Genomic DNA, 25054 nt, shown 5'->3' with positions numbered 1-25054 from the left:
CATCTTGGTTGGAAGCAGAAGTCATTCCGTGGCATTATAATTTTGAATGCGCTGTCTCCCTTTTCTTTCTCTGCCTTGCTGGGACCACTAAACTAATTTCCAGGATTTCCTGTCAATCTGGGCTCTGCTTCCGCAAGCTCCTGGGATCACAGATCTACCTCTGTACGTATGCTTCAGTACCTTGGCCCTTCGCGAGCACAGCTGCATTACTCTCTTGTTCCTCTGGTGCAGAATGGTTTTCTGTTTCAGAGTGTAACAACTTAGTTAACTGAAAGAGAATTTGATAACTACATATGGAAACCATACGTATTCCATACGAGAATATATTTAGTTCATATATTCAGCTATTGAGGCAAACACTTTAAGGGTAATTTTCTTATTTTGTGCTAAACACATGGTATCAAAATTTTTCTTGGATTGTTACCATCTATTTTACTTTCAACCTATGGAATATAAGATATTTTAGTTTTCTCAAAGGAAAACTAAACAGCAAAACGGGGCCCTGCTTAACCATCTAATTTTTCCCCAGATTTATGCAGATTCCACCAGAATGGGCTTATTTGTGAATTGATTTATCCATTCACCAAAAAATTATAGTATTGTACTTAGGACTGGTAATATAAAATAAATATGGCAAAGTTCTTGCTCTTGACAAATTTACAGTCTGTTTGTGGAGGCAGACTTATAAATACACAATTAAATGTCAGTGAAATACACACTTTGATTCTGTGAAACAAGACTGAGATGACGGTGGCCTGAATTAGAAAAGAGACAGTTAAGATGGGGAGGAGAGAAGGAGCCTAAGAGGCCATATCTATAGGACTTGGCCTAGAGGTGAGGGAGAACAGGCAGGTGCCTCCCAGGTTTCCAGATTAAACTTTTAAATGGTTGGTTGTATCACTGTTGACTGGGACATGTAAAACATAGGCAACATGTTAGGAGAACTGTTTAAAATTGATGTAGTAACCATGTTTATTTTTTCCTTTGTTGTTCTTGAACTTTTTCTTTTCTTTTTTGTCCTTGCATCGGCTGCTGTCTTTATTTTTATTTTTTTCTAGCTTTATTGAGATATAATTGACACATAACATTGTGTAAGTTTAAGGTGCACAATGTGTTGATTTGATACATTTATAAATTGCAAAATGATTACCACCATAGCATTAGCTACCACCTCCATCCTGTCACAAAATTATCATTTCTTTACTGTGGTGAGAACATTTAAGATCTACTTTCTTAGAAATTTTCAAGTATATGATACAGTATTATTAGCTATAATCACCATGCTGTCAATTAGATCCCCAAACTTGATAATCTTATAACTGGAAGTTTGTACCCTTTGACCCACATTTCCCCGTTTTCCCCAACCCCTGGTAACTTCCACTCTACTCTGTGTTTCTCTGAGTTTGGCATTTTTAGATTCCACATGTAAGTGAGAGCATACAGAATTTGTCTTTCTCTGTCTGACTTATTTCACTTAGCATTATGTCCTCAAGGTCCAACCAAGTTGTTGTAAATGGCAGGATTTCCTTCTTTCTCGTGACTGAATAATATTCCACTGGGTGTGTGTGTGTGTCTGTCTGTCTGTCTGTCTCACACGCTCTTTATCCATTAATTCATCACTAGACACTTACGTTGTTTCCATATCTTCGTTATTGTGAGTAATGCTGTAATGAACATGGAAGTGTAGATATCTCTTTGAGATCCTGATTTTAATTCCTTTGGATATATAGCAGCAGTGGGATTGATTTATTAACCATTCTTATCTAATATTTTCTACCAGAAGATTAAGAATCCTATGTGACAGGTATAATAATTAGCTCCCTGAAATCCCTTTTAAAATAATTTCTCTTTTTAGCACCAAATATAATGCTGTTCAAGTTCCATTCAAATTTGGGTTTGCTTGGATTGTCACCATCTCTCTATTTTACTTATAGCAGCAGTTCCTCAGTAAATTGGAGCATACAAGCTCAGTTAAGCCATACAAGTACTCACCACTGAATTGAACCACTTTATAATTTTGGTCATTAATATAAAACAGATCAGTCATGCCATTTCTCAGTATTTCATAATTTGATATTTTAACTGAATACATCATAATCAAATCTTAAAAGGCAGTTGAAAGGAGAGGTCCTGAGACTCCTGTTGGATTTTGTACAGTGAGGAGCTAATGAAACATAAGAACAGACTTTGTTATCAGAGGTTTAGGTCTAATGGGCCTGAATTGATCTTCTTCACCCTTGAGGTGTACCCGCCTCTGGGACATGTGACAGCTGCCACCATCCCCCCACCCTTCGGAGCATTTTACCAGTACACAGAGGCCAACCCAGGCTTTAAAATATATTTTCTATTCATCTGTTTCAAAAAAACACTTCATCTCCATAGAAGAGGTGAAATTTCTAGTGCAAGGAAGCTCAGAATTATTGGGAGGACCCTCTGTGTTTGTTTACTGAGACATGGGATCTTACTATTTTGTAGGTGATGTCAAACTTGTTAATGCTAAAAGCAGGGGTCCATAAACAGCATATGTTTTAAGTCCATTTAGGCAAGGAGCCAGGCGCCCCTGGACACTTGCCCAGCCAGGCTGACGCAGAGTGATGAAGGGAATGCATATGGCATTTTCAATCTGGGGCTGACAGTGTTGCCACACAGTGGGCCTGGAAGGTCCCAGACAAGGCCGATTGCATTCCTATTACGTGGTCTCCATTCCAGTGAAAAAGAGCACACACATGTTCTGTCTAGTATTTCACATGATTGAGTTTATGGCATCCATTGGGGTTATTTTTTCACTTAAAAGGCAGCCTCCAAAAGATGCCATAATAAAACATGCTGTAAACAAAGGAAAATGAAATCATCTGTCTTCCAGTGCGTGTTGGTGTGGGTATGGGGAGCATCAGTGTGGGCCAGGGAAGGGAAGCAAGAGGTGTGAAATCAGGAACGTGGTGATGATTACTCTACATGTTTTCTGTTAGAAGCGTATGAAGTCACAAACATGAAGAACCCTCGAGTATTGTCCCTTGTAAAAAAATTTTAAAAGATAGGCCCTGCGTAAAGAAAACTAGTTAGACTAATTAGAATCATGACAAAATAAATATTTTAACAAGCTTCCAGTTAAAGCTTCTGGTGTGGATACACATGGCTACTTTCTCTCCTACCAGAATTCATTTATACAATATTACCGAGATTTTTTTATTTTCAAAGCATAAACCAGCCAACACAGTTCTTACTGTGTCCAAATACCTGATGGGGAGTGAGTTCATGACAAGTTCATAGAAATTAGACAACAACCCTGACAAACCAGGCGAGTCCTTGAGTCAGACTGGGAGGGAACTGGACATGAGACAGAAACCAATCAGCTCTCTGCACCAGTCATCTGTGGATAGTGTTCATCTAGCGATAAGTGCAAACACTGGATTTGGATCTAACCAAAAGTGCAGCATAACTACATTAAGATGATGGGAGATGGGAAGGCTGCATCAGGGCTGGAGACACAGGGAGAGGGGTAAAGGGTTAAAGAATAAAGAGCTAAATCTTTTCCCATAGTGCACAGTTAATGGACAATGCCTGATACTGGAAAATTCTTGTTGTTAGCTCTAAGGGATAAGTATCTAGATAATCAACTGAAAGAGATGGGGGGAGGATAAAACAATTCTCTTTTTCATAATAAATCTTAGAAAGCTATTTAACTCTTCCTTTCTATGTATGTTTAACATTAATAAAATTATTTTAAAAGTATGGCCATAGTTGAATGTATTATATGTTGTGGGTTTTCCCTCTAATGAAACATCTAGTGCTATGTTCAAGGTCAAACCCTGTGCCCCTTAGATTTGGTCGTGTTTCTGGAGACATAATGTTTAAAATGCTTGCCAGATTAAGAGACCTAAATTTATACTCCTAAATTCCACTGCCCAAAAATGGCGTGTCCCACTTGCCAGGGTCCTCCCCACTGTGCTTACAATGGAGGTATCTGGTACTGGGGAAGGGAGGTGAGACTGAAAAATGCCATCAATGTATTAACTAGGGAAATCTTGTGAAAATTTCTTATAGACCAAAAGTTATCATGTATTTTGTTATCAACTGGAAAGCTACCATTCTAACACTTTGAATCTGTGATCCAGAGCTTAAAATATAAATCTCAGACTGAACATAATGAGGTCCAAAAATCAAATTCTGGTTCCCTCATTTTAACTATAATCTTTAAAAAATAAAAATAAAAGCTAAAGTTAACGTCAAAATATTCAGCATTTTGGGTCACTTATCAAGTGAAAGGAAGATGATTTGGGGGGAATCACCATTTTTATTCACATACAATTACATTTATTATCTCATTCTCATTGTTGATGCAGAAACTGTGCAGATTCCTTTGCAGTTAACTTGAACACCAAACATTCTCTTAAATGCCTAATTTGACCAAAAAATGTGCTTTTAACTTTGCAGAGTAGCTGGTGGGTGTCAGGACCTAAAGTTTTAGAGAGCCCTCTCCTTCACTTAAGGAAAGATGCCCCTGCCTCTATTTCTGCAGTATGATAAGCATACTTCATGTGTTTTCCCCTCCAGGAGTACCAGCCTTGTAATACCAACCCATGCCCTGAGCTGAAGAAGACCACACCCTGGACACCCTGGACGCCTGTCAACATCTCTGACAATGGGGGCCACTACGAGCAGCGATTTCGGTACACGTGCAAGGCCCGCCTGCCTGATCCAAACTTGCTGGAAGTGGGAAGGCAGAGAATTGAGATGCGGTACTGTTCTAGTGATGGAACCAGCAGCTGCTCCACCGACGGTGAGTAAGCGACTCTGTAGGGACTGACTCGCTTCCAGGGACAGGTGTTCTGTCTTATCTCCATGTTCATAGAAGAGCCCAGTTAAACTACAATTTAACTGGGCTTCCTGTATTTTATTTGCTAAATCTGGCAACCCTGTCTCCAATTCAATCACTTAGTCCCTTATTTCAGAGCAGGCTGTGAACTTACTTCTTATGACATCAAAGTAAAAACAGAGAAAATGAATGACATTGTTTCTTTAACTTTATTCTCTTATCTGAACATATATTTTTTAATCCTTCCATTCTCAGATACATATAAAACCAACACTAATATTCATTTTAAATGATATAAACTAAGGAAAAATTTTGATACACATTTATAAAAGACTTCTTATATTTCCTCCAAAAGTATATTGTGGGCATGGCTTAAAAAATACTTCATCCTTCTTGTGTCTTAATGGCTTCAAGTTCTAATGACTAGTCATGCATTTTGGTATTGATATATTGAGAATACAAAATTGGACTTGTTTGCCTCTGACCACATGAAATGAGGCTAAATTGTGTGTTCTTTATTGATTAACCACAAACTACTCTCTCATCAGAGAAAAAGGTTTCTAATCTATTTTCTCTGAAGAGCATCTGCCTAGGTTTCTGGGCCAGAATTTTTAAGTAGACAACCAAGAAACTTAACAATGGATAGAACTGTTCACACATCTGCCTTCTCACATTTCCCCAGAACTTCATGGCATACCTTGAGAGTTTTTTGTTAAAACTTGTGTCACACTGCCTACCTTTGAGAAAATGACTGAATATTTTTTCATATTTTAAGTCAGTAGGCATTTCCATCAAAATGAACATGAATTGCACAAGGACAGTTTGTTGTAGAATTCCCAATGGAAGTGAGAAAGGTGTATTTTCTTTGTAAGAAATTTCTCAGAACAATAAGTGACCTATTACCCAAAAAACCCTCTTACTTGTATAAGGACTTTGCTACATTGACAAATTGAGTTCTTAGTTGCACCCCTGTTAATAGCAACTGCAGAGAAAGAAGCTTGAGTTATAGGAGATTATCACGCAAACTGCAATTTTATTTTTATTTGGTTTTGTGCTTCTGAGGTGTGTAAAAAGTGTTCCACTGATATCTGAGAGTATAGTTGCAGAAGCAAAGCAGACAGCGCTACAGAATGAAAGTTAGTTTGGACTCTGGTTACTCTAAGAGTTCCTAACAGAATCGTGCTTTGGCCATTTCCCTTGCAGGCCTTTCTGGTGATTTCCTGCGTGCTGGGAGGTACTCTGCCCACACCGTCAACGGGGCCTGGTCAGCCTGGACCTCGTGGTCACAGTGCAGCCGAGACTGCAGCAGGGGCATTCGCAACCGGAAGCGTGTTTGCAACAACCCGGAGCCCAAGTTTGGGGGCATGCCTTGCCTGGGCCCCTCGCTGGAATACCAGGAATGCAACATCTTGCCCTGCCCAGGTGAGTGGATCGAGTAATCTGGAAAAGACCGAAACATCAAGGGCCTTGGAAGACTTTCTCACTCAGCTTCCCTGGCTTTATGTTTGAGACATAATTTGTGGTAGATAAATAGATAGATATAAATATAGATGTAGATGTAGATATAAGTGTAGACATAGATATCGATGTAGATATAGATGTAGATATATAACAGTTATAAATATAGATATGGATACAGATGTAGATAAAGATACAGATATAGATAGATATAGACATAATCTTCCAACTGCATTGGTATAAAGACAGATATCACCTAGGCTGGATTATGTTCATCTATTACTTCTGCTTTAAAAGAAACTGAAGCATTCTCAGGAGCCCCTCTGAGGGATCGTGGCCCCAAGCACTGCACCTCTTGAGAAGTGGACTGGGCTGCCACGGTCCAGAGAGAGGTGTCCTGTCTTTAAACTGGAGGTTGGTCCCTCCCAGACTCTGATGCGCCCAGTGCCCCCCGGAACTGACCTCCCTCCATACTCCCGAGTCCTCACCAGAGTGACAGTTATCAGGGGTGGCCCCGCAGGGCCCTGCCAAGCCTGTCGCTGGTGCCCTCAGCCGACAGGGGTCTACATCCTCCTGAGGTCAGTCCTCTGAACACGCAGCATCGTCTCCTGGAGACCCACAGGAGCTGTGCTGTCTGGGTCTTCCTCCTGGTCCCTGGCTTTTCATTCCGCGGGATTCCCACACAAGCGCAGGGTTAATAAAATGACCTTAAGGAGCCCCCTCACCCCCGCTCAGGGCGTTGTCTGCTAATACAGCCCCGAAGGCTCCTCTGTCGCCTTTAATGCTCTAACCATCTGTGCCTTCCTCTTGCCCCGGCTCTGAGTGCAGCTCTGTCACCTTGATCGCTTCCCCCTGACCTTTCCACAGTCAGAGGATCTTTAATTTAACCCGATGCCTCACGGCCATCCTGAGTGCTGGCCTCTGGCTGTGCATCCTGCCTTTTGACTTTGTCAGAGTGACCACCCAAGGAGGGCAGGACCATCTCACTCACAGCAGTGCCCTCAGCTCCCAGCGTGGGCCTGGCACACACTCGAAATAGCTCTCAGTGATGGTTATTGAATGATGAGAAAATAAGCAGTTGGTTACTTGATCTTCCTTTCTTTATTCATTCAGTTTTTCAGCAGACATTTTTGGATCGCCCGCTGTGCGCTATTCACTGAGTAGAGAAAGACACAGTGACCTGGTCCAGGTCAGAAAGGAACTGAAGAGTTTAGTGAGGAAGCATCCTGTGAATAACGTCAACCCAGTATGGTTGGGTCAATGACACGATGCAGTGGCTACGTCAGCTGGGGACCCATGGAGCTGGAATCATGGCAGCCCTACCGAGCAGGCTGCCCCTGGGCTGGGTCTTGAGGGACAGATGGGGTTTGGCCATATAGACAAGCAGGGGTGGGGCATGAGGGGTCATTCCAAATACTGTGTACCTTGGTTTTAAAGGCACAGACTGCTGCAAACAGAGCATCTTTTTCAGTTGGTACAAACAACTTTCTGAGTTCCTTAAGCAAGGAACTGGCTTGTAGCAGTACTTAGTGAGCATCTATTAGATGGATGGATGGATGGATGGATGGATGGATGGATGGATGGATGGATGAATCAACATGTACATTAAACTGAAAATACAGTTCCCAGCTTTGTAGCTGGGTCACTCAGTGACGTCCCTGCTCCTCCAGCTGCCCCACTCCTCCTCGGCTGTCTCTGTTTCTCCAGCCTCAGGAGATGCTTCCCTCCAAACTACCCAGCTTTCCTGGCCAAGCAATGCCGAGGGGCTGGGAAAGGTCACAGAGACATGTCTTTCCCACAGCCCCAGCCTGGAGAGTGGAAGGGCTCCTCCCCGGGGGGCTGAGAGGGGACCCGTGGGGCAACATGATTAGATGAGGATCCATCCTGTAAAGTGGGGGAGGGAAAACCACATGGGAAAGTCAGGATCCCTCCATCCACTCCGCCTCCCCAGGCTCCAGACACAGGTCCATGCTGCCGTCGGCTGAATGTACAGACTCTCCAGATGCTCGGTTGCTGCCCTGGCCTTCAGGTGCAAGGCTCAGGCCCACGTCCGAGACATCCCATTAACATGATCTAGTGGCTGTTTTTATTTTCATTGATTTGATGGTCAAGGCAGTATCATGTACGCGTAACCTTAGTGTCTTGAAATAGCTCTGTCCTCATCTTCTTTTTGAAAGCCAAGATTCCATAGAGGGTTGTGAAAATATTCAAAGTGGCCCTCCTCACTTTCCACTTGGGAATGCATGAGTTCAGGGGGTTGAGTGGGGCAAATGTCAATTCTCTCTCCCACCTCCTAGAAAATTCCTAACACAGGCCAGGATGCAACTCAACACGGAGGGGTTGGAAGAGCTCAGGGCTTTGGATGCTGAGTAGCCCGGCCAGTTATAGGCTATTTTTACTTCATTTAGGACTCTTTCCTCCCTATGCATTTACTCCTCCTTTGTCCTCTTGGGTCCACAAGAAACAGTTACAAAGGGGTGGTGTATTTTCTTTAAAAACAAGTTTTCTCATTATGATTAAGTTTGAAAATAAATCGAAGACCTGAGAAATATAAAAATACCTCTTAAATTAATCAATGAAAAATTTGATCTCCAATTCTAATGTGGATCAAAACTTGCAGTAAGCTTTGAAAGTTGAGCCCATGTTGAAATGATCCTTTTTCTTCTGTGGTTTGGTCTAACTAGTACTTTCACCGACATAATTTATTCCCAACATTGAGCAATAGCTTGGTCTTTCTCCATCACTCCTTTTTCCCAATTCGTGTTTGATTCAGAACTGATTCCAGACCTTGGCCGACAAAGGACAGCAGATGGTTCTTTGTTCCTAAGTCATATTCCAATTCAATAAGATAATTTATTTCTTCTTTCTTATGAAAACAGTAAGTGCGAGGAAGAAGGAACGGTGAGTGAGAATCTCATGGAGGGGAGACCTTTTGAATCAAAGTGAATTTGGACAGGTGTGTGTTCTGTGGATGACATCAGTTAAGCACCTATGGTGTGCTAAGAACACTCCTTGCCTCTCTGTCCATGAAATCTTTGAGTCCACAGTTTGTTCTGTAAACTGCAAGTGACACAAAAGGAGGATAAGACACTGGTTCTGTCCTGGGCGGCTGGCAGAGGTCGCGCTAGCTGGGGCTTCACCTGAACAACCACAGAACCGGGTTCATGGTCTTTCCCAGGGACTGGGTTTTGTACTACAGATGTACATGCACTCCTTGGTCATCCTCGTGCTTGCATTTTGCATGCTTAGAACCATTTCCTGAAAGAATAGGAGGAACTGAAGAAGCGTAGGCAGGAATGTGAAAAGCCAGGTGGAAGATCCCGGATCCCCTCCTGTGATGGTCAGTGGCGCGCACAGCGCGTTCGCACAGCGCAGACTCTCTCTGTAGCCACATCACGTGGGTCAGATGTGGATTTCAGAAGCAGTGTGACTTTGTGTCCCTTCCCAGTGGATGGCGTGTGGTCTTGCTGGTCCTCCTGGTCAAAGTGCTCAGCGACATGTGGAGGTGGACATTACATGAGGACCCGCTCGTGCACAAACCCAGCCCCCGCCTATGGAGGCGACATCTGCCTGGGCCTGCACACGGAAGAGGCTCTCTGCAACACGCAGCCCTGCCCCGGTAAGCACCCCGGCCAGGCCCGTGCAGACAGCAGGGCAGACTCACCCTTTTCCTGATATACAAATGGTGAAATGATGAAACCACAACACGATAAGACCAAAAGAGGGGGACACATCAATGCCGCACTATTGCCAGTGAAGTGACGTCGTGATACATTGTTCTGCAGTGGAATCATTCTCACCACGCTGTAGTTGCAGAACTAGTTACAGAAACCGGTGATAACCAAGCATTCTTGAAATATTTAAGCTGGTAATGGGAGCTGACATTTTGTTGCTGAGAATCAAGGTGGGGAAGCAGGAGAGCCCTTGTGAAGTGGCTTCACAGGAATCCCCCCAGGACCGTGGGCATGGGGGTTCCGGGCTCCGAGGCCAGCTGGCCCGTGTGCCCAGTGGATGCCCTGCAGAGCCCTCCCCATCCAAGAATTAGCTTCGTTTTCTGCCATGTAGGGACCACTTGGAATGAAAATGAGACAATCTCTTCTGAGTCTAACTTCGACTTTGAAACACACACACACACACACGTTTTTAACTAGCTCCTGCAGACTTTCCTTGAAGGTTCCATGTATATTGAAAAGTGCCTAGAAACCAGATTCTCAGTCATCCCCCAAACTGGCACTTTGCACATTTCTAAGGAAAAATTATACCCTTTACAATGGATCAAAACACAAGTTTGGTTGCCAAATTTAATTTCAAAAGAGGAAAAAACCAAGCTGCATAGAAAAACATTATTTTACATTATTAATATTTCATAAATAATATTGAGAGTTCATTTTTTTAACCTCCTTACGTAAAATGAGTATTAATTCTCTCTTTTCACACATCTGTAGGTCCGGGTGAATGTAACACATCTTAGCGAATCTTCCTTTTTGGGGTAAAGTGACTTTAGCTAGTTCATCTTTTGGCCTTGACGACTTGTGTGTGGATCCTGTGTGCTTCAGTGACAGTAAACAAGGGATAGAGTGAATTCTACCACGAGTACAGCCTGCCTTTGGCGTACTGACCCTGCAAAGTTGTTTTCACAACTGGAAAGAAAGTATTTGTAGTAGCTTGAACCCCTTTCGCAACCAGGACTTTCTCATTAACACACTGTCATTTCTCTTGCTTGAGCACTGAGGCCTGTAGAAATTTTCTGGAGAAGGATTTGAGTATGACCCCGTAGGAATGGGGTCTGCATTGATGATCTCTCTGCCACCAAGGAAGGGTCACGCACAGCCAGGCTTCATGCATTAGCTTATGGAGTGTCTAATACAGTTAATTTAGAGCATTAAAATAATGTGAGTTTTAGAAAATGTATTTTAAGCACATTATTTCTAATCAAAGGTATATGAGTTCTTTTATTCTTGCTCCTTTATATTTTATTTACTGGACTGGTCATAAGATACGAGTCCATCTTATTTATACACAGACCCACTATAAACATCATATGAAACCTGAATGTACATAAGCTGACCCAACTTCCAGGTTGATAGATCTTAGTGGGTCTTGTTGCCGCATCTCCTGTCTTCTGGCCGCTGCAGAGAGCTGGTCGGAGTGGTCAGACTGGTCCGAGTGTGATGTGTCTGGAGTCCAGGTCCGCATCCGCCAATGCATTCTTCTGTTCCCTGTGGGCAGCCAGTGTTCCGGAAACACCACGGAGAGCCGGCCCTGTGTTTTTGATTCCAATTTCCTCCCAGGTAAGAGGGGGAGATGCTTATTAGTGCGAACAAAATCATTTCCAGTACTTTGAGAGGCAGTGATTCGTAGGTGGGAGTTTTATCTGTTCTGTGAGGTCCTGTTTGCTAAAACAGAGATGATTCAATCAACTCTTATGGTTTCAAGGCGATTATAGATTTGTAGATAACTGCGTCTGTAGACTTGAATTTAGGCCATGAGTTTTAAAGTTTTTTTAAGCACAATGTCTTCTTCTACAATTTATTGCTTATAACACAGTCAGAATAGTTTGTTCAAAAAATGAAAGTAGGTTATTTGGTTACTTTAATATTAAGTTAAATGCTTTGGCAAAGTTGTGCATATGTGTTTGCACAGAGAAAAGAGGGCCATGCTCTTCATACAACCTTAGTTTATCTGGGAAAATGGAAGGCTGTCCTTGCTCTTGTCTTGGAGAGGAGGTTGGCTTGGCCCTTTGGCTACAGGCTTTTCCATGTGAAATCGATGTTTAGTTATTAGTGATAGCTAGTCACCCATCACATGCTCACTGTAGGCACGGGCTAGATACTTATAAATCATTTCATATATGCCCCCCATGTGCCTTAGCGCTCTGATGTGGACCAAAAGCAGAGACTAACCTCTTACATGGTAATAGCAGAGAATGCCTTGTTTTCCTTCACTAAAGGAAAGATATTATTTTAGAAAAAATTATCAGCTTCAGTCTCAAAAGGCACCTCAATCTTCTGTGGTCTAGAACTGCAAGAGTGTTTATTGTTGTTTCCTTTTCAACCATAGACATATTTTTAATTCTTGTTATCAAATGAGAAATCAATACAAGAGAGAATAGTGTTTCTGGACTCTTGAAATGGTTTTTATCCTTGGGGTTAAACATTTAGGTGGATCTCTCCTTTTATTGGCATCCTACTTGTCAGTTTCACATGGGGCATGGCAGAGATCATGAATGGGTTCCGAGTAGGAAGATTATTTGTTTTGGCAATTTCCTTTGAGCTCTGGTGGCGTGGTCCCCCTCCCCAGGGAACGTGACAACACTGACTTTGATGAGACAAAAAATCTGAGGCAGGAATACTACAGGCAAACACTGTGGGGTTCCACAGCTGGCAGAATACACTGTAACAGAAAATCAGCACATATGCCAGCCTTATTTTGAAACTAGTGCCCTGGTTTCAACCCAAGGGACCATAGCATTTTCTTTTTGTAATAATGAATCTCACTCCTTTCCAATCAAGGTGACCTTGACCAAATACATCTCCGGTTGGTTAAAAAAAAAAGAAAGAAAGAAAGATGTTTTTAAAAACAATTAATCAGGCTTTTGGAAGCTGACTCGCATAAAACTCAAAATCATTAGACATTTCATAAATGAATCATTAATGTGATCTTCCTTCCCTACACCCTTTATACATTGTGATTAAACTTTGTTTCTCCAGAAGTATCTGTGGCAAGATCCAGCAGCGTAGAAGAGAAAAGGTGTGGAGGTAAGTTCTTTTTTTTAATTAATTTCAGGTATTTTCCAGTCATTTCTCTTCCCATATGTTTCATATGATGTTTCTGCTACTGGCCAAGAAAAAAATAAAATAAAACTGGAGAAACTCCTGAATCCAAACACCTTATATATTTTGGCAGTAGAAATGCTAAGGAGTCCATATTTGACATCTGGATCTGTGGTTCTCAGGGGGTCCTTAGACCAGCATCATCAGTATCACCTGGGAACTTGATAGAAATGCAGATTCTCAGGCTGCACCACCATCTACAGAGTCAGAACCTCCCTGAGAGGGGCCCAGCACTCTGTGGCTTAATAAGCCCTTCAGGTGAGTCTAGTGGACATAAGCTTTATGGCCCAGTGATCTCGGTATTAGCTACAGTTAGATTTCCTATGAGTAAAACAGAATTCAACCATTTTCTTTATATTTAGAGTGCAAATCCATGGAAGCCAGCCTCAAATCTCCAAACTGCTGAAATGATAAAATGTCAGAATTTTATTATGGGCAAAAGGCTATACCTATATCTCCAGAGATATTTTTCTAACTTCCTGCAACCCTGAATGACAGAAATCACATTCTCTGGGTCAAATCCATAATGCTTGTGGACTTTCCTGTCTAGTTCTAGACTGTTTGGATGGGAGGGGCCGGCTGTCCATTGATCAGAGCCTAGCCCTGGTCCACCTTTGGTGTCAGAGCCAATAACCACACACAAGACCAGCATCTTCATGTGTGTAGCTGATGACTCTTCCTAACCATTTCTAACATAATCCATTCCAGCGGGAAGCCCCAGGCAGCTCAGCCCAACGGGCTTTGGTCTCTCACACTCAGAAGGAATCTGGATTTTCATTGGTGTGTTTTAGGAATGTACTTAGTTATTGACTGCACTGGTTAAGAGTCTGCTATCTGTTACGTTCTATCTGTTTAGTCAGCCATCTGTTACTCCATTTGTTCAATCATCTTTCCTGAGCACCCACTCTGTGTCAGTTTTGTGAGGGGTGTTGAGCTTAAAGTGGGGACTCAAACAGCCTCCAGCCCCTCTGGAACCAAGAGTCATATCCCAAGAGAGCCCTGTGCCTGAGAAGGGCAGTGTCTGGTGTCTGACTGGCTCAGTTCAGTGAGCCGCTACTTGGGGATCCGGCTGCAAGATGAATGTTGGCAGGTTCACATAAACAGAATTATAGCTGTAGTATTTTTAGGTCAGCAGTCACTGTGTGCCAGACACCGTAGAGGTATCCTGTTTCATCCTCACAAAGAGCGTTCGCGTGGGTGCCACAGCCCACTGTTCTTTACGTAAAACGCTTGGAGGTAGAGCAGGGTTTGGAAGTCAGCATTCTTCAGATTATAGATGGGTAATACGGGTCATATAAGGTATGACACCCCGAGGTCTGGGGGTCGCACTCCGTAACCAACCTCTTTAATGACGTTGCCGTGAAATGTGGGTGAAGTGAAGCTGCTAATCAATGCTTCTCCTGGTTCTGCAGCAAACGATCAGGTCAGGTCAGGCTTCGCTGCCAGGTGAGTGATGAAAAGTCAGTTTTCAGAGAAATTTTCGTTTGGGGAATTGTAGAAAAGGAATAGCAACCACGTCCTTTTATCTGTATTTTATAAATAGGGATCATGAGGGTCAGAGAGATGAGGTCCACACAAACAGTCGAAGCAAAGCCAGCTTCGGATCCAGGCAGTGGGATCCCAGCGTGAGCTTTAAGTCCGGAGCACCACGGGAAAAGGGTCCTGGTGCCGAGGGTCCCACAGGAGGGTATCTGGGGTATGCAGCCACAGCAGCCCTGGCCAGGCGACACTCTTGGACAACACCCGGGGTCACCACGGGAGCAGAGCTTGTAGAGAGTGTTCCTGCCCTGAGGGAGGTCAAGGCAGAACCTGGGGGCAGCCAGCATGACTGGCCCTCCAGACCTAACACAAGTTCAAAAACCACTTTCCTCCGCCAGCCTTCTCAGGGTTAAGGTACGGGAGTCCTGCCAAGGCCTTGAGCACCCAGGAGAACATGATGCCAAAGGCTCGTTGCATCCTAAAATGCAGCTTCTGCGTGTTTGAACCAGCTGTACCAAAGGCTGCACCAAATCAAGCCTTGAGGTGCTATTGATTCAATCATAGAAACTTTAATTACTCTATAATATTCAGAACCAATCGTTTAGATCTTAGGCTGCTGACATTGACACAGCAGCGTAGGTGGGTAAGAGGTCAGATGGGGCTAATGGTGGGGCTGAGAGGTAAAAACAATCACCTAGCAAGGAAGTTTGGGGATGCTTTTTTCAGTTTGTTGAAAAGAATCAAACTTTGCACAGAAAATCAGCCAGTTGAATCGACTGAGTAGTTGGTCTCTATTGTAGCTTTACTGACCAAAATCAACAGCAAAAATTGTTGTATTCAAAGCAAAGAGCCACGCTAAGCAGATTCAAGAGATTTCATAGGCTCGATTTTTCACTTATGCAGAAAAAAATGTAGGCCTATTGACATGTTCCAACTTAGCTATTTTTAGTTGCATGAGACACAAAGACTGTATAGTCATCATAAAGATGTCAGCTGGCCCCAGACTTCCCCAGGCACCTGCAGGAATGATTCATTTGACTAATGACAAAGTACCTGCATAGGGAGAGAGTCATACATCTTCTATATATTATTTTATCAGTGCAGCAGAAGTACTTTTATCCATATGCTGCATTGACCCTGGGGGGTCCAAACGGCTTAAGTATCGAGAGATGACAACAGGTATGAAATCACTCTTGCTTATCTTGAGGGCAGCTTCAGGGTTAGAGTAGACGCTTCTAGCGGTTGCTGGTAGAACGGCCCCTGGATGCTTTATCCAGCTGTCCCAGGTTCAGCCCTAGAGTCTTCAGGCAAAATCAGGAACCGCCAAAGATTTAGCGATTCCTTTCTCTTTGTTAAACCAGTGACAGGATAATCAAGAAGTGAAAAACTGAGGTGGATGTCAGGGAGTGGGTGATATCTGTGGAATGTTCTAGTAACGTCCTCCTGGATTATGCAGCTCCAGGTGCGGAAGACACCTGAGGCGCGTGTCAGGAGTCACCTGTTTGGAGTCTCAGCGTGGGTGGAGTAGGTTGGTGACGGTTCGCAGAGCACAGAGGACGAGGCTGCCTCCCCACGCGGTGTTCATCCGCCTCCTGGAGCGAATGTATCTCCCAGCGCCCAGGGCCCCGAAACACAGTGTCCAGGAACAGCAAAGGGGCACAGCTTAAAGGGAGAAGCTTAGAGGGTTTAGGGACCGATGAAGGGTGCTCCACCTGTGCTGTGGATCCCAGGTGAGGCGAGGACAACTCAGAGTCCTCGGGAGGAGCCCAGGTGTTTAAGGAGAAAACATCCCAGAACCGGGGTGTGGTAGACAAGCTCACGGGTCTTCTCTCCCTGAGAGCCCCGGGGACCTCCCCACGTGGCCCAGCGGTCTCACCCGGCATCCACAGGGGTGCCCAGCAGGCATCTTCAGTGGTCCCGTTTGGGTGCAGGGAGAGCAAGGGTGTCACTCAGCCCTCTGGTGGTGCATGGAGGGGACACCTTGGGAGAAAAGCCAGATCCCCAGGATGTGCAGTGGAGACATAGGGCCAAGAACCCTTAGGCAACTGGTTAGCTATACGGTGCCAACACAGCATAGAAAAATTGAGGTCCTGTTTTGCTTTACCTGATTTTCAATCATCTCAGCTTCATGGTCATGGCTCAGATGTTGTCCTTATTCCCTCAAAGGCTTTATTCCCTGAAAGCCTTAAAAATTTTGATTGTAAGGTGTTTTACAAACACACAATGAATATCTTTTTTTCTTTTGTTGCTCTTTGTCAGAGATTAAGCAGTTCTTGGTTAAGCTACCTTGATATCACTCAAACCAATCCTGTCTTAGAGACATGAGTCCATGTCAGCTCGTTTTTTCAACAATGTGTATTTATAACTCAAAGAAAATAACTTAAAGATGCTATTAGATAGAAAAAACACTTTAAAAAGAGGGTCATTTCATGACCATTAATAGATCATATTCCTTTGACACAAATCCTTTGTTTCTTTGGAGTAAGCCATTTTCTTTTTTTTTTTTTTTAATAAATTTATTTATTTATTTATTTTTGGCTGTGTTGGGTCTTCGTTTCTGTGCGAGGGCTTTCTCTAGATGCAGCGAGTGGGGGCCACTCTTCATTGCGGTGCGCGTGCCTCTCACTATCGCGGCCTCTCTTGTCACGGAGCATAGGCTCCAGACGCGCAGGCTCAGTAGTTGTGGCTCACGGGCCCAGCTGCTCCGCGGCACGTGGGATCTTCCCAGACCAGGGCTGGAACCCGTGTCCCCTGCATTGGCAGGCAGATTCTCAACCACTGCGCCACCAGGGAAGCCCTGGAGTAAGCCATTTTCTTTATCAAGTCTCCAAAATACAATGTGAGTGAAAAAATGGTACCCAGGAAAATATTTACAACATGCACACACAGCATGCAAGTGCGCAGAGTGTCTCTGGAGGAGCACAGGAGAAGGTGGTGACAGTGGTTCCCTCTCAGAAAGAAAACAAGATTTATTCTTGTATATCCTTTTGCACTTTTTTTCATGCAATCATATGTTATACAGTATGTATATCTTCATGTTCCAAAACATGTAATGGAAAACATAAGAACGATAGAATCGGAACACATTTTTAAATAAAATGAAATGATAAAGGAGGGGGAAATAGTCGGGCTTGCAGGTGAGCAGTGATTGGAAGCACTAGATACATCCTTGCTTTGTTCCCGGGACACAGCCAGGCTGCAAGCAGAGACTCAGCCTGTTCAGGAAAATGGAAAACATGTTCCCTGGAAACCCCCCAGACCACAGATCATGCTGCACTTGAAACAGAAGAACGGTCTCTTACAAGCCTTTAAAGAAAAAAGTGTCTCTGCTAGCGTATTGGGTGACCTTTAAAAGATCACCATATTATATGGTGGCTATAATCCATAAGAGCGTTGACTTAAACTACACTGAGCTCGCTGCAGAGAAGTGTCTTGGCAGCCACGACATTTCAAAGGAAGGCCCTATGATTTCCTGACTCTTAGGAGGAGTGTGGAGCTTTCCACTGGGTCCTTCTCTTTTCCTCTGAGCCCACTGAGCTGGGGAGGAGCGCATCCTTTTCCAGGGTGGCCTCACTTTTGATGTTGTCTTCCCAGAGTTCAACTTGTTCCACATGATCGCCGTGGGGCTCAGCAGCTCCATCCTGGGCTGCCTTCTTACGCTGCTTGTCTACACCTACTGCCAGCGGTACCAGCAGCAGTCCCACGATGCCACCGTCATCCACCCCGTTGCGCCCGCCCCTCTCAACACCAGCATAACTAACCACATCAACAAACTGGACAAGTATGACTCGGTGGAGGCCATCAAGGTAAGAGAACAGCAGCCTCCGCTGCAGCCAGGTGTGCAAAGACGGCAGGTGGACCCTGACGGCAAAGCTCCGTGGTGGTGGCATAGGTGACAGGGTGGGGGACAAGGTAAGTGGCTCCTCTTATTTTTTTTTATTTTTATTTTACATTGAAGCATAGTTGATGAACAACATTGTGTTAGTTTCAGGTGTACAGCAAAGTAATTCAGTTATACATATACATGTATCTATTCTTCAAATTCTTTGGATGACCTGCTTTACTTATTTATTTATTTATTTTTTAACATCTTTACATTTAACATTGCTTTACAATGGTGTGTTAGTTTCTGCTGTATAACAAAGTGAATCAGCTGTACATATACATATATCCCCATATCTCCTCGCTCTTGCGTCTCCCTCCCACCCTCCCTATCCCACCCCTCCAGGTGGTCACAAGCACCGAGCTGATCTCCCTGTGCTATGCAGCTGCTTCCTACTAGCTATCTATTTTACATTTGGTAGTGTATATATGTCCATGCCACTCTCTCACTTCATCCCAGTTTACCCTTCTCCCTCCCCATGTCCTCAAGTCCATTCTCTATGTCTGCATCTTTATTCGTGTCCTACCGCTAGGTTCTTCGAACCTTTTTTTTTTTAGATTCCATATATATGTGTTAGCTTATGGTATTTGTTATTCTCTTTCTGACTTACTTCACTCTGTATGACAGTCTCTAGGTCCATCCACCTCACAACAAATAACTCAGTTTTGTTTCTTTTTATAGCTGAGTAATATTTCATTGTATATATGTGCCACATCTTCTTTATCCATTCATCTGTCAATGGGCACTTAGGTTGCTTCCATGTCCTGGCTATTGTAAATAGAGCTGCAGTGAACATTGTGGTACATGACTCTTTTTGAATTATGGTTTTCTCAGGGTATATGCCCAGTAGTGGGATTGCTGGGTCATATGGTAGTTCTATTTTTACTCTTTTAAAGACCCTCCATACTGTTCTCCATAGTGGCTGTATCAATTTACATTCCCACCAACAGTGCAAGAGGGTTCCCTTTTCTTCACACCCTCTCCAGCATTTATTGTTTGTAGATTTTTTGATGATGGCCATTCTGACTGGTGTGAGGTGATACCTCAATGTAGCTTTGATTTGCATTTCTCTAGTGATTAGTGTTGTTGAGCATCCTTTCATGTGTTTGTTGGCAATCTGTATATCTTCTTTGGAGAAATGTCTATTTAGGTCTTCTGGCCATTTTTGGATTGGGTTGTTTGGTTTTTTGATATGGAGCTGCATGAGCTGCTTGCATATTTTGGAGATTAATCCTTTGTCAGTTGCTTCATTTGCAAATATTTTCTCCCATTCTGAGGGTTGTCTTTTCATCTTATTTATGTTTTCCTTTGCTGTGCAAAAGCTTTTACGTTTCATTAGGTCCCATTTGTTTATTTTTATTTCCATTTCTCTAGGAGGTGGGTCAAAAAGGATCCTGCTGTGATTTATGTTATAGAGTGTCCTGCCTGTGTTTTCCCCCTAAGAGTTTTATAGTGTCTGGCCTTACATTTAGGTCTTTAATCCATTTTGAGTTTATTTTTGTGTATGGTGTTAGGGAGTGTTCTAATTTCATTCTTTTACATGTAGCTGTCCAGTGTTCCCAGCACCACTTATTGAAGAGGCTGCCTTTTCTCCATTGTATATTCTTGCCTCCTTCATCAAAGATAAGGTGACCATATGTGTGTGGGTTTATCTCTGGGCTTTCTATCCTGTTCCATTGATCTATATTTCTGATTTTGTGCCATTACCATACTGTCTTGATTACTGTAGCCTTGTAGTATAGTCTGAAGCCAGGGAGTCTGTTTCCTCCAGGTCCGTTTTTCTTTCTCAAGATTGCTTTGGCTATTCGGGGTCTTTTGTTTTTCCCTACATATTGTGAAATTTTTTGTTCTATTTCTGTGAAAAATGACTTTGGTAGTTTGATAGGGATTATATTGAATCTGTAGATTGCTTTGGGTAGTATAGTCATTTTCACAATGTTGATTCTTCCAATCCAAAAACATGGTATAACTTTCCATCTGTTTGTATCATCTTTAATTTCTTTCATCAGTGTCTTATAGGCCTTGCTTTTGTATCCATTCAGCCAGTCTATGTCTTTTGGTTGGAGCATTTAATCCATTTACATTTAAGGTAGTTATCGATATGTATGTTCCTATTACCATTTTCTTAATTGTTTTGGGTTTGTTATTGTCGGTCTTTTCCTTCTCTTGTGTTTCCTGCCTAGAGAAGTTCCTTTAGCATTGTTGTAAAGCTGGCTTGGTGGTGCTGAATTCTCTTAGCTTTTGCTTGTCTGTAAAGATTTTAATTTCTCTGTCGAATCTGAATGAGATCCTTGCTGGGTAGAGTAATCTTGGTTGTAGGTTTTTCCCTTTCATCACTTTAAATATGTCCTGCCATTCCCTTCTGTCTTGCAGAGTTTCTGCTGAAAGATCAGCTGTTAACCTTATGGGGATTCCCTTGTATGTTACTTGTTACTTTTCCCTTGCTGCTTTTTAATATTTTTTCTTTGTATTTAATTTTGATACTTTGATTAGTATGTGTCTTGGCGTGTTTCTCCTTGGATTTAGCCTGTATGGGACTCTCTGCGCTTCCTGGACTTGATTGACTATTTCCTTTCTCATATTAGGGAAGTTTTCAACTGTAATCTTCAAATATTTTCTCAGTCCCTTTCTTTTTCTCTTCTTCTTCTGGGACCCCTATAATTCGAATGTTGGTGAATTTAATGTTGTCCCAGAGGTCTCTGAGACTGTCCTCAATTCTCTTCATTCTTTTTTCTTTATTCTGCTCTGCAGTAGTTATTTCCACTATTTTATCTTCCAGGTCACTTATCTGTTCTTTTGCCTCAGTTATTCTGCTATTGATCCCTTCTAGAGTATTTTTAATTTCATTTATTGTGTTGTTCATCACTGTTTGTTTGCTCTTTAGTTCTTCTAGGTCCTTGTTAAACGTTTCTTATATTTTCTCCATTCTATTTCCACGATTTTGGATCATCTTTACTATCATTATTCTGAATTCTTTTTCAGGTAGACTGCCTATTTCCTCTTCATTTGTTTGGTCTGGTGGGTTTTTACCTTGCTCCTTCATCTGCTGCATATTTCTCTGTATTCTCATTTTGTTTAACTTACTGTGTTTGGGGTCTCCTTTTCATAGGCTGCAGGTTCATAGTTCCCGTTGTTTTTGGTGTCTGTCCCCAGTGGGTGAGGTCGGTTCAGTGGCTTGTGTAGGCTTCCTGATCAAGTGGACTGGTGCCTGTGTTCTGGTGGGTGGGGCTGGATCTTGTCTTTCTGGTGGGCAGGACCGCATCCGGTGGTGTGTTTTGGGGTGTCTGTGAACTTATTATGGCTTTAGGTAGCTCCTCTGCTAATGGGTGGTGTTGTGTTCCTGTCTTGGTAGTTGTTTGGCATAGGGTGTCCAGCACTATAGCTTGCTGGTCATTGAGTGGAGCTGGGTCTTAGCGTTGAGATGAAGATCTCTGGGAGAGCTTTCACTGATTGATATTACATGGGGCCGGGAGGTCTCTGGTGGACCAATGTCATGAACTTGGCTCTCCCACCTCTGAGGCTCAGGCCTGACACCTGGCCGGAGCACCAAGACCCTGTCAGCCACATGGCAGACATCTCAACAGCCACAAAGGGAGCAAGCAAGCATTTTCTGACGTGCCTTTTAAGCTTTGCTGTTCCTGTGAAAAGGTGGCTTCTCATATTGGGAGTTAGGTTAAAAATGGGACATGGAAATGGCAACAAATAAAATGCTGGAAACTATCGAGTGATTGGTCACCATCCAGATCTGCCTCCGCTGTGCCTCAGCATCCAAAGAGCGGTCCCACCAAAGAGAAGCGCTCCGTGCTGAGGACCTGCACATGCTGAGCAGTGAAATGAGGGCTGGGATTGGTCAATCAGATATACAGATCCATTACAGGAACCCCCAGGACGGCATCCTGGGAACAATTGTTACATTATTATAAAGACTATCTTCTAATAACTTTGAAGCCTAATGAAGTTTCTTCAATTCTGTGTAATGTTGATGCTGGTGCAATTGGTGGGGGGAGGTGATGCATTGTGTTAAATTTCCTGAGTGGGTGATTAATAACCCAGTGTTTCACCCAGAAATTTAGAGTGAATGACCAGTCTCCTTCTTGTTCTAAGGAAGAAAAGGTGGAAAAGGGGTGAGCCTGACAGATCTAGGTTCATGAGTCATTTACCAGCCAGGTAGACTTCTCCCAGGTATTCACAGTAACTGAGCCTCCATTTTTTTCCTTGGTGAATTGGAGATAATGAGAATAAAGTGAGGTAAATTATACACAATGCCTTGAACACTGCCTGGCAAAATAAAAGCGGTTTTTATTTGAGGCATTTTGCATCCTGGTTCAGAGTACAAGTTACTTACTTCTTTGAACCTTTAAAATGGGTTAACACTATGTACTCCTGTATCATTGTTGTGAGGTTTAAATGGACTAAGGTACATGAAGCCCAGCATCCAGCAAATAGCGGCTGTTGTTCTTACTGTGTCTACACAGGAGGTCAGGAATGTGGCTGGAAAGACATCACAGGCTCTTGTTACTGCACCCAACCTTCCCTACCACCCACATGAATGCAGGGAGTTCTCACGAGCTAAGTTACCTTCATTTTTTTCTTGTTTTTTTTTTCTCTTTTGTTCTTCCATTGCAGTGTAGTTGATTTACAATACTGTTAGTTTCTGGTGTACAGCAAAGTGATTCAGTTATACATACATATATTTTTCTGACTCTTTTTCATTATAGGTTATTACAAGATACTGAATCTAGTTCCCTGTGCTATACAGTAAATCCTTGCTTTTCATTTTATATATAACAGTGTATATCTATTAATCCCATACTCCTCATTTATCCCTCCCCCACCTTTCCCCTTTGTAACTGTAAGTTTGTTTTCTATGTCTGTGAGTATTTCTGTTTTGTAAATAAGTTCATTTGTATTATTTTTTAGATTCCACATATAAGTGATATATGATATTTGTCTTTGTCTGACTTACTTCACTCAGTATGATAATCTCTAGGTCCATCCACATTGCTGCAAATGGCAATATTTCATTAAGTTACCTAAATTTTGATATTTCTGTTAAGTTGGTGGTTCCCCTTAATATTCTTAGGGAGCATTTTGATGCCCTCTCTCTGCTATGATGGTTTCCTTTGAAATTCAGTTTCCTTCCCATGTGGGAGTACGGAATATCTTCAGCCCTTACAACTGCCACTGGTTGGAAGGTCTTGTGTGCTGGGAGCTGCAGTGTTCACACTTGCTCTCCCCACCCCCACCATGAGGCACCCACATGCACAGAGACGGAGCCAATTCACTTTTACTCATGGGCCCTACTTACAGCAGGATCCAGAGTCCATTGGCACCTTATACTGATCAGATGACAGAGCCAGGAAGTGAAGCACTAGGAATTAATAACACCCCACACACCCTCTCAGAACCAAGCTCCCAGAGCGTGAGGAGGAACATGAGCTCCCCTGAGCAAGACTCTTCAAGAAGAAACCTCCAGGACCCAAGAATGCGGCCCCTCTCAATGTGATCCCAACCCGTCAGCTTATCTGTGGTGACTACTACTTCAAGCATCGGAAGATAATTTAGCTGGTCTTCTGTTCTCACTAAAGATCCAGTAGGCACTTCATCAGAAATCTTGCTGCTCTGAAGGCAAAGTACTGCTGCCTAGTCTCTAATGAATCTTTCTAGAACTTTCTTCTGACTCCTTGCCCAGACAAGTCCTGGGCATTTGGGCGTGCCTACGACCTCACATCTTTATTCTGGTCCTCTTAAAAGTTACCCTCTTTCCGGGACAGTTCAGCTCTTTAAAAGTATGGGTAACTTTCATGACTGTTAATGAGGAAGAGCATCTGTGTCAGAAATGGCCACGGTAGTCACCTTCCAACAGTGTAGAAAATGAAGAGAAATTAAGAATCTCATGCATTTATTTAAATATGTTCCTTCAAAATCTCTTACCAATGTACCATGACAATCCAAAAGCTGCTTAAACACCTATTCAGTTATAAGTGGTAATATTCAAAGTGTTTATGAATTTGAAATCACTAGAGTTTTAGGTTTCCAAGAGATTTTGATTTAGGTTTTCTAACACTTGGAAACTTCCTAACTAAAGTTCAAAAGTAGACTTTCTGAGTAAAGCTCAAAGTAAAGTCTGGTCTGAAAACCTACCAGCCTCATTCTAGTTACCAGGCAAGTCCTCAGCAAATGATGTGAGGAAGCAACTGAGAAGTGAGAAGACACATTTTAAAATAATGGAGCCTTAGGAGAGAGTTCGAACTCCACATACAGTGGGCTCTTGAACAATACTGAACAGTGCGGGTCTACTTATATGCAGATTTTTTCAATACAGTAAGTCCCCTACATACAAAGGAGTTCTGTTCTGAGAGTGCTTCGTAAGTCCAACAAAGTTAGCCTAGGTACCCAACTAACACAATCGGCTATATAGTACTGTACTATAATAGGTTTATAATACTTTTCACACAAATAATACATAAAAAACAAACACAAAAAGTAAAGAAAACACTTGAATCTTACAGTATAGTACCTTGAAAAGTACAGTAGTACAGTACAACAGCTGGCATCCAGGGGCTGGCATCGAGTGAACAGGCA

At 42.8% G+C, this 25054-nt stretch overlaps 1 protein-coding gene across 4 annotated transcripts in view; it reads left to right on the top strand.

The window, feature by feature from the left end:
• The window catches only part of SEMA5A (semaphorin 5A), a 528372-nt gene that overhangs the window by 471020 nt on the left and 32298 nt on the right, over window positions 1-25054 (top strand). For all 4 annotated transcript variants that reach the window (XM_036846398.1, XM_036846396.1, XM_036846394.1 and 1 more), the window contains 6 exons: window positions 4555-4780; window positions 6020-6238; window positions 9723-9893; window positions 11410-11565; window positions 12985-13032; window positions 18181-18392. In XM_036846398.1, coding sequence (XP_036702293.1) covers window positions 4555-4780; window positions 6020-6238; window positions 9723-9893; window positions 11410-11565; window positions 12985-13032; window positions 18181-18392 — 1032 coding nt within the window. The remainder of the gene's footprint in view (window positions 1-4554; window positions 4781-6019; window positions 6239-9722; window positions 9894-11409; window positions 11566-12984; window positions 13033-18180; window positions 18393-25054) is intronic.

This window comes from Balaenoptera musculus, chromosome 3 (assembly GCF_009873245.2).
Source record: "Balaenoptera musculus isolate JJ_BM4_2016_0621 chromosome 3, mBalMus1.pri.v3, whole genome shotgun sequence".
Taxonomy (NCBI): domain Eukaryota; kingdom Metazoa; phylum Chordata; class Mammalia; order Artiodactyla; family Balaenopteridae; genus Balaenoptera; species Balaenoptera musculus.
This window is presented reverse-complemented; position numbering and strand designations above follow the sequence as displayed.